General features: G+C 42.7%; 1 protein-coding gene across 1 annotated transcript in view; it reads right to left on the bottom strand.

The window, feature by feature from the left end:
• LOC132888119 (carbohydrate sulfotransferase 8-like) overlaps positions 1-1,475 on the bottom strand; it is a 329,227-nt gene extending 327,752 nt beyond the window's left edge. Inside the window, exon 1 of the mRNA XM_060924123.1 lies at positions 1,286-1,475. Within this exon, the coding sequence (XP_060780106.1) occupies positions 1,286-1,475 (190 nt within the window). The remainder of the gene's footprint in view (positions 1-1,285) is intronic.
• Positions 1,476-16,298: the final 14,823 nt, after the last annotated feature.

The raw sequence follows: 16,298 nt of genomic DNA, 5'->3' as shown, positions 1-16,298 counted from the left end.
TATGGTCAATTTAGAGTCACCAGTTAACCTAACCTGCATGTCTTTGGACTGTGGGGGAAACCGGAGCACCCGGAGGAAACCCACGCGGACACGGGGAGAACATGCAAACTCCACACAGAAAGGCCCTCGCCGGCCACGGGGCTCGAACCCGGACCTTCTTGCTGTGAGGCGACAGCGCTAACCACTACACCACCGTGCCGCCGTGTTGCATTTCTATCGAGGGAAATAAAACAAGAACCATAATTATCGTGTTATCACCCAGTGCTAGTAAGGAATCAGTTTGACAACCCTTTCTAGGCCCTTGAATGGTAGAACACAAACACATTTACCCTATCATCTGGAGATTGTGAGTTCAAATCCCAATAATACCACAGCTGTCTGTGGAAAAATTGAACTGTGCTCAAAGCCTTATTAAAAGGAAAGGTGATGTATTACAAAGGTAATAATGCCTGTGTCCCAACTTTGAGTGGGCATCAAATTCTAACCTTGTTTATATTTGAAAAATACAATTAAATTTGGTCAGTAAATGTATTGAAAATCTTTTCTTTGTAATTGTCAGTTAAATAAAGCTTCGCGTGAATTAACAAAATCACATATTTTTGTTTTTATTGCATTTTGGAAGACATCAGCTTTTCTGGAAATGGAGTTAAACTGTTAAAACTTCACCAGGTGAAGGAATTTTCCTGGCAGTCACACATCACAGACTTTCTACATCTCTTTTGTCTGTAGAGACAATGACAGCAAGCAAGCATTTGAAACATGTGATGCGTTTCATTCTACAGGTTTCCACCAAGCCAAGGGGAGCAAGAGAAAACTCTTAAGATAAGTGACCGTGTTGGACTGGCATCCCATTACATGGAGAACCATGTGACTAGATTTCCCATCATTCCTCAGTGGAGACACACCACAATGAATGATGGAGTAATGGGACCATCACCTCATGTAATTATTTTCAGTTGTTTAATTAATCAAAGTGACTTACAACTGACCCAGAATCCAGTGTTGTAGAAATGAGTTGGACCAGCCAATATGGATGAAGATTTCACAAAGAAAGTTAAAGAACACGAGAGAAGGTGCACCTCATGAAACTCATCCAGACCACAGCATCATAACCGTCAGTCACACTCCATCTAATTGCTGAACATCTGCATCAGATTGAGTGAGCTCCAGGGAATAGTTTGTGATCAGCCAGAAGGCCATGTTGCTGGTCAGCTTGTTGTACTGTATGTGTGTCTCCCGAGTCAATTCAAAAACACGTGAGTGGTGTTAGAACACAGTGACTGACCTGGTCCCTGCTGCTGCACCATGTCAGACAGGTCCTGTAGGTGGATGAAGAGTATCAAACCTCCAGCCCCGAATAAGAGCACAAACCAGAAGGGGCAAGAGAGCTTCAGTCGTGACCCCCTCATGGACCCCCAGCATGACCTTCGCCTTCCTTTTACAGACGCCAGAACTTTACAACCTGGCCACAGCATCTCACTAGACAGAGAGAGAGAGAGAGAGAGATTAACAAATGGTTTTGAAACAGGTCTCATCTGATAGTAATGTCTTGAGAGATTTTATTGTTGGTGGTAAATTAACTTCAATATCAAGTCATTATTCACTGTGAACTCAGCTGTGATACATTTCAAGAGCTCTGATCTCTTTCCACACTAAAGCGGTTTCTCATTATGAGAAACAGACCCACAGTTTCACTTGTCTTATTTCTTAAAGAGAAAATATTTAACACACCAGCCAGTGCTCTATGGAGAACATCGGAATCATCAACATTGTCTTGTACAATTTCCTTACAATCCTGACTGCAGGGGTAACAAAAAGAAAATGACTAAACTATCTGTGGAAAAAAGTAAAAAGAAGAAAATGTCCTTTCACCTCCTGCTGCATTGTGAGTTTGCCAATCTGCCTCATGCTTGAGCAGAATGAATATTGCTGATGTATTTAAATGTAGACATTATGGACCATCCAATCAGTCAATCAGTTAATAGCCTGCAGGGAGTTTATCAGCCGGGTGGCTTGTTAAAGCAATTTAGAAAATAAAAAAAGGGATAATTTGGGCTGTTACTGCTGGCTTGAGATCAGCTGAATATGACCACAAGGAACCTGTAGGATTAGTGACAGAGAAAGCACACAAATGTTATTGACGGCATTCATTAACCTACAGGTGGGAGAGAATTTTGTCTCTAGCTTGTGGTTTTAAGCTTCAGAATGTGTCGGATTCCTGTAGACTGTCTCTGGAGGCACCAAAAGGTGTGAAGTTCTCTGTCTCTGTAGCCACAGTTATGTTTTTGATCCATTATTGACTAGTTTAGAAAGACTGCTCTCCTAGTTCAATATATTATGGGCCTCATACCTCCAGTCACACATCTTGCTACAATTATTTTTGAGGTCATGGTGAAATTGTTGTATTATCCATCCATCCATCCATCCATTATCTGTAGCCGCTTATCCTGTCCTACAGGGTCACAGGCAAGCTGGAGCCTATCTCAGCTGACTATGGGCAAGAGGGGGGGGGTACGCCCTGGACAAGTCGCCAGGTCATCGCAGGGCTAACACATAACCATTCACACCTACGGTCAATTTAGAGTCACCAGTTAACCTAATCTGCATGTCTTTGGACTGTGGGGGAAACCGGAGCACCCGGAGGAAACCCACGCAGACACAGGGAGAACATGCAAACTCCACACAGAAAGACCCTTGCCGGCTGCTGGGCTTGAACCCAGGACCTTCTTACTGTGAGGCAACAGTGCTAACCACTACACCACCGTGCCGCCCTTGTTGTATTATTTAGCATGAATTTATGATTGTTATACTTAGGAGGTATTTTAACATTAAGCTCCCTTAAGCTGACACTATGTACACAGAGTTTAAATGTTGAGGACCTTGTGTGTATGTGAACATTTTGTGTTCCCCACCACTGATCATCATTGTAAAAAGCCTTTCCTGTGACAAACATGGACTTGTCATTAAGTAGTAAAACCCTTAAATTGGGGCGGCACGGTGGCGTAGTGGTGTAGTGCTTGAAAGTTTGTGAACCCTTTAGAATTCTACATTTCTACATAAATATGACCTAAAACATCAGATTTTCACACAAGTCCTAAAAGTAGATAAAGAGAACCCAGTTAAACAAAATGAGACAAAAATACTTGGTCATTTATTTATTGAGGAAAATGATCCAATATTACATATCTGTGAGTGGCAAAAGTATGTGAACCTTTGCTTTCAGTATCTGGTGTGACCCCCTTGTGCAGCAATAACTGCAACTAAACGTTTGCGGTAAATGTTGATCAGTCCTGCACACCGGCTTAGAGGAATTTTAGCCCGTTCCTCCGTACAGAACAGCTTCAACTCTGGGATGTTGGTGGGTTTCCTCATGTGAACTGCTTGCTTCAGGTCCTTCCACAACATTTCAATTGGATTAAGGTCAGGACTTTGACTTGGCCATTCCAAAACATTAACTTTATTCTTCTTTAACCATTCTTTGGTAGAACGACTTGTGTGCTTAGGGTCATTGTCTTGCTGCATGACCCACCTTCTCTTGAGATTCAGTTCATGGACAGATGTCCTGACATTTTCCTTTAGAATTTGCTGGTATAATTCAGAATTCATTGTTCCATCAATGATGGCAAGCCGTCCTGGCCCAGATACAGCAAAACAGGCCCAAACCACGATACTACCACCACCATGTTTCACAGATGGGATAAGGTTCTTATGCTGGAATGCAGTGTTTTCCTTTCTCCAAACATAATGCTTCTCATTTAAACCAAAAAGTTCTATTTTAGTCTCATCCATCCACAAAACATTTTTCCAATAGCCTTCTGGCTTGTCCACGTGATCTTTAGCAAACTGCAGACAAGCAGCAATGTTCTTTTTGGACAGCAGTGGCTTTCTCCTTGCAACCCTGCCATGCACACCGTTGTTGTTCAGTGTTCTGATGGTGGACTCATGAACATTAGCCAATGTGAGAGAGGCCTTCAGTTGCTTAGAAGTTACCCTGGGGTCGTTTGTGATCTCACCGACTATTACATGCCTTGCTCTTGGAGTGATCTTCGTTGGCTGACCACTTCTGGGGAGGGTAACCATGGTCTTGCATTTCCTCCATTTGTACAAAATCTGACTGTGGACTGGTGGAGTCCAAATTCTTTAGAGATGGTTTTGTAACCTTTTCCAGCCTGATGAGCATCAACAACGCTTCTTCTGAGGTCCTCAGAAATCCCCTTTGTTCGTGCCATGATACACTTTCACAAACATGTGTTGTGAAGATCAGACTTTGATAGATCCCTGTTCTTTAAATAAAACAGGGTGCCCACTCACACCTGATTGTCATCCCATTGATTGAAAACACCTGATTAAGTTCACCTTCAAATTAACTGCTAATCCTAGAGGTTCACATACTTTTGCCACTGACAGATATGTAATATTGGCTCATTTTCCTCAATAAATAAATGACCAAGTATTGTAATATTCTCATTTGTTTAACTGGGTTCTCTTTATCTACTTTTAGGACTTGTGAAAATCTGTTTTAGGTCATATTTATGCAGAAATATAGAAAATTCTAAAGGGTTCACAAACTTAAGCACCACTGTAGACTTCCATGACACAGCCTATCTAAGAAAGGAATCAGAGGACTTGGTCTTAGAAACAAGTGAGATAAACAAACACTCATGTTAACATTAAAGATGACCAAAAGTTCACTATATGGTGCGATGGTGGCTTAACACTTAAGGCTGATCAGAAGGTTGGGGATTTGAGCTCCAGGGCTTCCACTGTTGGGCCTTTGGGCAGGGCCCTTAACCCTACCTGCTCAATTCTATCCACACAGCCCCATATAGATGGGGAAAGAGATGTAGATAACCAACCAACTGACCAAAGTGCATTGTATATGGAACTGATGTTGGTGGAGTTTCCCAAAAATATCAAAGTGAAAATTAACCAAGAGTGAAGGTATCCAGTGTCATACTTGCTCTACCATTTAACAATGATCTTTGTGATTTTGGGAAACATGGCTGGTAATTCAAGACCAGCTTTGGTGGGTGTGATTGAGCTGGTTAAATTCCTAGAAAAGCATGCCTTATTGTGCTCATTGCACCCAGGCTCCTAATCCTTGGATTAGGTTTAAGCGGTGCATTGTGACGAAGCTGTGTTTATTAAAAAAAAAAAAAAAAACAGCAAGGAAAACTTCTGTAAAATTAGGTGGTGACCAAATGAGATCATTATGACTATGAAGTTTGACACTCCTGTCCTGCATCTCCCTGAATGTTAGACTTCTTGGTTTCAGGATGTCCATGAATTCTTTGGGAGCAAGTGACATGCTTATTTTCCAAACTGGAAGTCGGCCATGTTGGATGACAACAACCAAGATAGCAACGCTTCACATGTGAGCTGCTACAATGCTTCATGATTTTCTTTTGATTTCATTGCCTTTGAAGAAAGACAATGTCTACTTTGTGTACACGATATAATTGCAGTAATAATGCTACTTGTGACAAAGAGAAACGGTTCTTCAGAATTTCCAAAATGATTAAAAACGGTGACAAAACAGGTGAAGAACTGTCCAGATAATGCTGTGCATATGCTGTGGTTCAAAAACATACATCAAGGACTTAACTGAGGAAAAGGCTAATTACACCTCGCCTCACAGCAAGAAGGTCCGGGTTCGAGCCCCGTGGCCGGCGAGGGCCTTTCTGTGCGGAGTTTGCATGTTCTCCCCGTGTCCGCGTGGGTTTCCTCCGGGTGCTCCGGTTTCCCCCACAGTCCAAAGACATGCAGGTTAGGTTAACTGGTGACTCTAAATTGACCGTAGGTGTGAATGTGAGTGTGAATGGTTGTCTGTGTCTATGTGTCAGCCCTGTGATGACCTGGTGACTTGTCCAGGGTGTACCCTGCCTTTCGCCCGTAGTCAGCTGGGATAGGCTCCAGCTTGCCTGCGACCTTGTAGTACAGGATAAAGCGGCTAGATATAATGAGATAAGATGAATTCTGAGATCCTGCCTGGACTCAGTTTGGATCATGGCAATTCAGAGATGGTGCAGTTGCCCAACCAGGCCTGTGCGTGCATGTGTGGAGGTAAAGTGATACATCAGCCCCTTCCTCTCCAGGCAGACAGGCCATTGACTCTTTAATTGAAGCAGACTTTGTCAAGTCGGTGGTGGAACTGATTAACTCCATCACATTAATCTATTTTAACAGTGCAGCAACAAACAACCACCTGCCCCATGAGGGCATCAGAATGTAAAAATCAAATTAAAGCAAGAACTTAAGTGAAATGCTGCAAAACAATTATATTAAAATGGACTGGGTTTCTATCAGCAACATCTCAAAGGGAATATAAACCTCACATCTCTACTCGTACATTAACTTTATAAAACTCTGAACAGAGCGAAAGAGCAATTAACAATAAGTTGCCTTTCATTTTGGTTTCTGCTCATCAGCTCTGTTCCCTGTTTTCCTTATATGGATATCGTTTCCTGTAATTGTCATCATGGTTATTATGAAGCAATACCCTGCTGATTAAACAATGCCATGTGTAACGCTCGCTTACTTTTCAGACTATTTAACTGTCTGATCGAATACAACACTGATGGAAAAAAAAACAGCTGTTACATTTATTATATTACAATTTAGATTGCTATGTTCACCATGGCAGTTATTAATTTTAAATCTAATGAATGTAATTAATTTTCTGTTGCTATAGGTCCTTGTGACTCCTGCCATGATCTAAAACTGGGTTTGAATGACCACATTGAGAGATGCAGGATGCAGAATAATGCAATAATTCACACGCGCAAGCATACACACAGGCATGTAACCGAAAACGGAGACATGAGAAAGAAACAGATTGTAACAATACATTTTGTAGTGATACTACCTGGAATTGAAATGGACTTAATTGGGATGTAGACACTATCAATCTGCTCTAAACAGCCCACAGCACTAGGGGAGATGGAATCAATATAGTTTACAACATAATTTACGATCAAATTAAAAATTGTCAGTTGTGATTGCATAAGTACTTATCCCTATTGCTGTGAAAGCCTTTTGAAATGAGAAGTGGATACATTACAAAAAAAAACAAAAAACCACACATAACAGTCAGTAACAGTTTATTGCTCCATTTACTAGCTCTGTTTTCCTGGAGGGGTCAGGGTCAATAAAAGCTGGATAAAGTCTTGGATAGAAGTTTGGATATTTGTTTTCCCATCAAGCCAGCACTGTAAATTGGGGGGGGGGGAATTTAAATAATATTGGCTGGCTTTTTTCGTGGTATATCAGATATATTCCATTCAGCTAGTATGATATTGAACAAGTCGAAGACGAGTAGCTGAATGGAATATATCCGAGAAACCACACACAAAAAATTATTATTATTATTACTACTACTACTGGGGGCGGCACGGTGGTGTAGTGGTTAATGCTGTCGCCTCAGAGCAAGAAGGTCCGGGTTCGAGCCCCGTGGCCGGCGAGGGCCTTTCTGTGCGGAGTTTCCATGTTCTCCCCGTGTCCGCGTGGGTTTCCTCCGGGTGCTCCGGTTTCCCCCACAGTCCAAAGACATGCAGGTTAGGTTAAGTGGTGACTCTAAATTGACCGTAGGTGTGAATGGTTGTCTATGTGTCAGCCCTGTGATGACCTGGCGACTTGTCCAGGGTGTACCCCGCCTTTCACCCGTAGTCAGCTGGGATAGGCTCCAGCTTGCCTGCGACCCTGTGGAACAGGATAAAGCGACTAGAGATAATGAGAGGAGATTATTACTACTACACATTTGACGGAACAATTATAGATTTTACAAATAGTCAAGAACAGGGCAGTAACTTACCAATACTGAATGCTGATTCGGATAAAATGTAATTCAATGTTCTGTCAATCCAATGTACTGTACAAAGTCAAAGTTCTAACAAAAATGGTCCAAGTCCAAAAAGCCTGAACAATCCAACTTATATACAAGCTATATCCAGGTTGACAGTTCAAGTTCAATGTTACTTTTGGTCATAGTTAATTGTTTCATTGCAGTAGTTCAAAACAAAAGGGCTTTGCTGAGTGAAGTCCATGAGTGAAGTCCTCTTGTAAAAGTCTGTCACTTTTCCTCACCTCCAAGTAGAACTTTGACAATATTTCTGCTATTGCTCACTTTTCCAGTTTTTCGATGTCCGTTGGTGTGTTTTTCTCTTGTAAATGTGCGTGAAGAATATCCAGTGAAGTTCTGGTAGCCTTTTGGGTGTTCAGCACATCTGCCTCTTTAAATATTCTGCTTTGAATGAAGCAAACCTCGTGGTCATGTTTTTGAACAAACCATCAGTCACTCACTAGCACGGAAGTTTTACATCTCCGATGTGTCTCTTTTCCAGTTTTTCGATGTCCGTTGGCATGTTTTTCTCTTGTAAATATGTGTGAAGAATATATAACGAAGTTTTGGTAGCCTTTTGGGTGTTCAGCGCGTCTTTAGTTTCAGTTTATTTATTTAGTGCTTAAACCGAGCACTAAATTAACCCCGCCTTCTCTCTCTCTCTCCCGGCCGACAAAGAAATGACTGTGTGCAAGCGCAACAGAAAAGTTGTGTCATTGGATCTTCACATGCGACATTGTCTCATCTTGACAACGTGCAATATAATATTATTGCACTTTCATTCTCCCTTGGGTAGAGTGGCATAATACATGGAGGATAAGAGATATGATAATATTGCATGGCATCAATAAACCCACTGGAAGGGAACAGAATACGTTTTTATTCCATGGAAAGTGTCCTCTATGTATAATAATCTCCAATATAGCACTTTTGTCACCAATATTCATGAGCTTTCCCCTGCCACCCTACAAAAAGGAAATTTACTCCTGGTCAGTTGAGAAGCCCTGCATTAATTCCTGTAAAGTCTACATTTTAAGTGGGCAGAAATCTGTACTAGACTCTAGAAACAGAGGACTAATTAAAAAAAAAAAAGTTACAGCCACTTGTAATACCTGACCTGCTTCACTGATTTGCTGGAGTTATGATTGACCAATGACAAAATTTTATCTATATAGCAATTTATCAAAAAACGTTGCGACAAAGCAGCTTTACAGACATCTGGATGTAGATTTAGAGACTTAAGCAAGCCAGTTGTGAGAAATCTTCCTGAAATTGAAATGAAGGGAACCAGACTTAAAGGAACCATCTTCTAGGTGACACCAGATTATAAATCATAACGGTATTCAGGTGTAGAAGAGTAAAGGTAAATAGTACCAAGTGTGTTGGAAGAATGTTCAGTAGGAGCAGATTAACAATAAGGCAGGGATCACACTGACCAATGGTAGGACGGGAGAATGTCCAAAATAAGAGGTTGTGAAAGCAGTGACTCCTGGACCCAAACTGTGAACGAGCTCCCCTCTCTCGTTCTCCATTTTACTTGTGCTCCAGTCCAGTTTTTTTTGGTTGAGTCACAAAACCTCGAATCCAAGTCCAGTTTCGAGTCCCCAGTGTTCAAGTCCAAGTCAAGTCATTTTAAAAAAAAAAGAGTCGAGTCCACTATTGATCAGAGTTGAGTCCAAGAACAAGACTCCAACCGCACCATTTGACGGTGGCTGTTTCAGCGCCATTAACATTAGCTTGTTCCTGAAAAATGACATATGAACAGGTGAATGTGCTTCTCTTTATCAGGGAGTGTGAAGTATTCTGTCAGAGATAGTTGGGAGAAAGGTGTAAGTGAAGACACGTACCGGTAAACAATCCAGAACGGCAGGCAAAATCGTAAAAAACAATGAAAACAGGCAATAAGTCGAGCGAGACACAAACAGGCTATTGTAAACTTGACAGAATCAAAGACAAGAAACAGGAAATCAGGGATCAGGAAACCAAACAAGGAAATAAGGCTCAGTAACGTGTCAGCAATGCAACTCAGTACTTCGCAAAGTAAGTGTGTTTTCACACCGGTGCACTGATTGTGCCTTAATCCTGTGCAGGTGTGAGTCGTTTATGGTGCGTGCGAGAGAGTCCACTCGGCACGCGCTGTCCGGAGCGCACTCGAGAGTCTATCTGATGCACGCGCCAAGGTGTGCAGGTGTGACACTCTTGCATGAAATTAGGACAAAAATTAATGTAGATATAAATATCTTATGCCAAATTATTATGCATGTTACAAAAAATTAAGAAAAAATAATCAGAGTCCTGGCAGCACGGTGGTGTAGTGGTTAGCGCCGTCGCCTCACAGCAAGAAGGTCCGGGTTCGAGCCCTGTGGCCGGCGAGGGCCTTTCTGTGTGGAGTTTGCATGTTCTCCCCGTGTCTGCGTGGGTTTCCTCCGGGTGCTCCGGTTTCCCCCACAGTCCAAAGACATGCAGGTTAGGTTAACTGGTGACTCTAAATTGACCGTAGGTGTGAATGTGAGTGTGAATGGTTGTCTGTGTCTATGTGTCAGCCCTGTGATGACCTGGCGACTTGTCCAGGGTGTACCCCGCCTTTCGCCCGTAGTCAGCTGGGATAGGCTCCAGTTTGCCTGTGACCCTGTAGAAGGATAAAGTGGCTAGAGATAATGAGATGAGAAATCAGAGTCCTCATCTCCAATTTACGAGTCCGAATGCAGTTAATGCACGAGTCCGAGTCATCAGCGCTCAAGTCCAAGTCGAATCATGAGTCCTTAAAATTATGGCATGAGTCGAACAGGAGTCCAAGTCCTGCAAGCCTGCTCCAGTCCCAAAGCTCCTAAGAGCAAAATTATTATTACAAAATTATTAGGTATCCTGCCTCCCCCCAAGTCTTCTTGTTGTATGGAACATTAGTGCTTTGCAAAGAGACAGAGCTGCATTTGAGTCCTAAAATTATTATGGCCAGAATGTTGTGTTACACTCTGCTGCATTTTTTTTTTTTTTTGGGTGCAGGACAGTTTTTATAATTACAGCAGCAGTTATTGGGTGCAAATTTACAGCACCACAGTGAGATTATACATTAAAGCAAGGGTGAGACTTGGGAATAAACCATTTTTGGAAAGTGGGATCATCTACAGCAGGAGAAGATTGCTGAAGAGATGGCAGACAGTCAGAGTGGGTAGCATTACATCTAAAGCAACCACAGTAAGCACAGGATCACCACAAGGGTGTGTGCTGAGCCTGTTACTGTTTACGCTGCTGATGCATGACTATTCTGCTAGTTTCAACACCAACCACATCATAAAGTTCACCGATGATGCTACAGCTGTTGGCCTCATCCCCAACGACGATGAGTCAACCTACAGAAAAGAGGTGGAGCAGCTGACAGCCTAGTGCACAAAACAATCTTGTCCTCAACACCAGTAAGACGGTATTGACTTCAGGAAGACTGGTCACCAGCATCATCTCCCATTGACCATCAGCAGCTCCAAGGCGGAGAGGGTTACACAGCACCAAGTTTCTGGGGATCCAGCTGACGGATGAGCTAACATCCAAGGACAACACGACAGCTGTCATCAAGAGGGCCCAACAGTGCCTTCAGTCCCTCTGCAGGCTGAAGAGGGTGGACCTTCCCATCCCAGCCATGACCATGTTTTACAGAGGCATCATTGAGAGCATCCTCACCTACTGCATCTCTTCCTGGTTTGGCAATAGCACAGCAGAGGAGACAAACTCAACAGGATAGTGACAGCTGCTGAAAAAAAAAAGAGAAAAAAAAATTATGGGTGCCTCACTGGCACATCTGCAGGACATCTACACGGACCGCTGCGTGCGGAGGGCAAACCGCATCATAAAGGATCCCACCCATCCCTTTCATGGTATGTTCAGACTCATGTAGTCCAGGAAAAGATACAGAAGCATCAGATCAATGAGTACTCAGCTGTTAAACAGTTTCTTTCCCACAGCAACCAGACTACTAAAAAAAAAAAAAGAGAATGTGAACTGCATACAAGAGCCTGTTCCTCTAAAAACATTTTATTAAACCACTTTTATTCTATTTTAGTGTAATCTAGTTTATTTTAGTGCTCTTATTTATTAACTTAAGATTTTTTACAGGCTCTTTGCACTGAATTACTGACTGATGGATGTGTGAAACAACTTCATTTTTATGTGCAGCATAAAAATGACGAAAGGAAATAAAGGACAAAGAGTTAAGGTCTGTTTTGAGAACCCTTGAGTAAAATCCATCAATATCAGCAAAGGGTGTATGATTCAAGCCAACAGAGTGAATATTGGACTTCCCCAATTCAGAAATACTATTGCTGGGTTTCACATGTCACATCTGCCTCATTAGTTATTCAAAACCAAAGCTGTTATTCTACCAAAGCTGAGTTGACAAAGCGTTTGTACGGAGAAGGTGCATTGCTCGCATGAAAAAAAAAAAAGCACTTACGCTTGCGTTGTTTTAGGTTGTTCGAATCAAACCGTGAAACTGATAAGTTTCTTCAGGGTTCCCCATGAGCTAATAAAAACGGGTGAACAAACACAGGATTTCACAAAAAGAGGTCGAGAAAGGTGGCTTTCGAACCTCTCAGTGAAATCAAAGGGAGCCGAGTTGAAGCATGCTGGAATTTGCTGTGATCGCTTGGTGAAAGGTTTGTATATCCCCCCTAGCTAAGTCCTTAGTGTTTTCCAAGTACTTTTCTTGCTGTGTGTCATTTTACAGTACTTTTTTTTTTAAAGTCACAAAGCGCTAAAGTTCTCAGCTGTTTCTTTGTTTACTCCTCACAAAGTCCATACGCATGAAGGTCGCGACAAAATTCTTCTCCAGCCATACAGTTACAATGCACTGTGATCACTTCTCCCTCTTGTTTCAAGTAGCTTTATTTCTACCTGAAGGTAAACTTGTTTTGCAGTGAAGTGAGTCAGCTTTCTCTTCCATACACACCAAACATCTCATCTCATTATCTCTAGCCGCTTTATCCTGTTCTACAGGGTCGCAGGCAAGCTGGAGCCTATCCCAGCTGACTACGGGCGAAAGGCGGGGTACACCCTGGACAAGTCGCCAGGTCATCACAGGGCTGACACATAGACACAGACAACCATTCACACTCACATTCACACCTACGCTCAATTTAGAGTCACCAGTTAACCTAACCTGCATGTCTTTGGACTGTGGGGGAAACCGGAGCACCCCCACGTGGACACGGGGAGAACATGCAAACTCCACACAGAAAGGCCCTCGCCGGCCCCGGGGCTCGAACCCAGGACCTTCTTGCTGTGAGGCGACAGCGCTAACCACTACACCACCGTGCCGCCCACACCAAACATAAAACACATAAGATCCTTTAACTAAGATCCAGGTCTTTAAAAGGGGTTTCTGATGATATTTGTAAATCATTTACCTGAGATATAAGAGCTAACACAAGTGAGACTCAAGCCAACTGTTGTTTGTTTACACTTCAACTTACAGCGCGTCATTGTAAAGATGCGAACGAAAAGCTTTAAAAAAAAAAAAACTACTTACATGGGCAAAAACAATCCAGGATTCATTCAGCAGCGACTTGATACCGAGGTCCTTTACCCAGCCGCATACAAAAAAAGTTGTAAGCCTCCATACTCTTCCACGCTTTCATCTGTTTTGCAGTGTAGAAGGACGTCTGCAACACCAGATAGTTTGAGATGTCGGGGAACTCGACTGAAGGGTCGTTTTCGAGATCGTATGACAAATCCTTCTTTCCCAGACTGTAGGGATCGATTCCATTGCACATAGCAATCTTCTGAATATATCTAAAGCCAGCAGTGGCTTCTAGATTACGAGCGTACTCTGATAAACTTATCACAAGTTGTTTGCACTACAGCAGCCGTTTAGACCACCAGCTATTTCACTTCCGGTAAAACCGCTAAGTCAAGTCACGCGACTGAAACCCAGCAATTTCTGAAAAATCAGGAGCTTCAGTTATCTATCATTTCTGCAATCACCAAATTAATTTCATCTCATCTCATCTCATTATCTCTAGCCGCTTTATCCTTCTACAGGGTCACAGGCAAGCTGGAGCCTATCCCAGCTGACTACGGGCGAAAGGCGGGGTACACCCTGGACAAGTCGCCAGGTCATCACAGGGCTGACACATAGACACAGACAACCATTCACACTCACATTCACACCTACGGTCAATTTAGAGTCACCAGTTAACCTAACCTGCATGTCTTTGGACTGTGGGGGAAACCGGAGCACCCGGAGGAAACCCACGTGGACACGGGGAGAACATGCAAACTCCACACAGAAAGGCCCTCGCCGGCCACGGGGCTCGAACCCAGGACCTTCTTGCTGTGAGGCGACAGCGCTAACCACTACACCACCGTGCCGCCCTACCAAATTAATTTGTTTCCTAGATTTCTTAGTAAAAAAAAAATGAGCCGAGCCCATGAGTCTTCTCAATACTAAGAAGCTTCAAATCAAATTCTCCTGTGTGACAGCACATTGGCACAGTGCCACAGAAACCCAAATAAGAGTTGAACAGAAATCTGAACGTTTTTCCTCCCTGAGAAATTCACCTTCATGTGAATCCTGACTATCCAAGATCTTAAAGCTTATGTTACCTGAAGCCAACATCACATCACATCACATGGTTCAGGTTTGTGCTCTCAAAACAGATTTCATTTGAAATCTGAGACGCAGCCATAGCCATGTTATTGTCCTTCAGACAAGGCTTTATTGGACATGGCCAATTTTTTCCTGCTCCGCTTATTCAAAATTAACAATAAGTGACACCAGCATTCTTGCTGCACTGCCCTGATATTTGCAGGCAGAGGCTCAATATCACTGAAAAGAGGATCCACTGAAGCTGGCTTTACACTGCATGAATGATTTTGCTGTAGCAGGTACAATTGCAGGTCATAAAATAATCTTTGGTCGCGAGCTGAGACTGTTCTTCGAACATATGTGACATGCTGATATTTACTGGCTGATTTTTGGTAGTTATAACCAAAATTATCTGAGGACAAAGTTCTTGCAGTGTCAAAATTTTGCTTTACATCTCAGACTGTGGGCTCTGCTACAACAGTTGTCTAAAATCTACCACTAGGAGGACAGCATATATAGCAGTTCTATAACTGCGGGTACATTTCAAGTGCTGACTGGTAGTCATCGTCAACTCTTATCGTTAAACTGGGCAATCCATTAACAGAATTGATGTTTTCCACCATTTTGTGTCTTAACTCCACATGCTAACCTCAAACTAGCTACCACATGGCATGTATCAAAACAGAATGTCTCTCATCTCATCTCATTATCTCTAGCCGCTTTATCCTGTTCTACAGGGTCGCAGGCAAGCTGGAGCCTATCCCAGCTGACTACGGGCGAAAGGCGGGGTACACCCTGGACAAGTCGCCAGGTCATCACAGGGCTGACACATAGACACAGACAACCATTCACACTCACATTCACACCTACGGTCAATTTAGAGTCACCAGTTAACCTAACCTGCATGTCTTTGGACTGTGGGGGAAACCGGAGCACCCGGAGGAAACCCACGCGGACACAGGGAGAACATGCAAACTCCACACAGAAAGGCCCTCGCTGGCCATGGGGCTCGAACCCAGACCTTCTTGCTGTGAGGTGACAGCGCTAACCACTACACCACCATGCTGCCCCTAAATTGTTATGTATTGGTATTAATTGTGGGTAATTGAAGGCTGCAAATAGCTGTGAAATAATTTCACACATTTAAAATATCCAAGAGCCTATCTCTTGCAATTATGTGCTGAGCTGGACCCAGGTTCAGAAACATCAACAGCTCTTAACTCTTGGACGGGTCATGAATATCCAAGCCATCTTTAAGTTCTATCAAGTCAGTCATATTGGTTTGCATAATTAAAAGTGGTACTTTGGTACATCAGAGTTTCTTTACACGGTGAGTAAAGGCCAACATCAAAGCTCAATTTGCAGCAATGTCCAGTTTCCCAAATGTAATCAGAGCAAATGACTGCACTCATCACTATAGGAGAGCCAACTTCGAATTCTCATCAATCGAAAGCCATGGATTTCTATAAACCAGCAAGAGAAGACAAGTGGAACACTACAATGATGTGCTCCCTCACATGTTCAGACTGCACCATTACACCAACCAGAAAAAGTCTGCCAGATTGTACATACTGTGCTCTATAACATGGCAAAGCAGAACGGGCTCCCAGTCCATCTCATCCTAACCAACAACTCGTTTTAACCAGTTCACATCTCAACCCACCACACGAGTACAGTCTTAACACAGACTATGTGAGGACACCCAATGCTTCGATTGTGAATAGCTAAAGGTATGTATCTTTGGTATTTCATACATAATCCATTTTATTTAGCAAATAGAGGCTAATGCATCCTTTTGTATTGATCAACACAACCTCTTATTCAACATTCCTCTTTTTGGCTTTTCTCTCCTCCATTGTCTACCTCACTACCTCATAAAAACAA

The sequence above is a fragment of the Neoarius graeffei genome, chromosome 6 (assembly GCF_027579695.1).
Source record: "Neoarius graeffei isolate fNeoGra1 chromosome 6, fNeoGra1.pri, whole genome shotgun sequence".
In the NCBI taxonomy this organism is placed as follows: Eukaryota; Metazoa; Chordata; class Actinopteri; order Siluriformes; family Ariidae; genus Neoarius; species Neoarius graeffei.
This window is presented reverse-complemented; position numbering and strand designations above follow the sequence as displayed.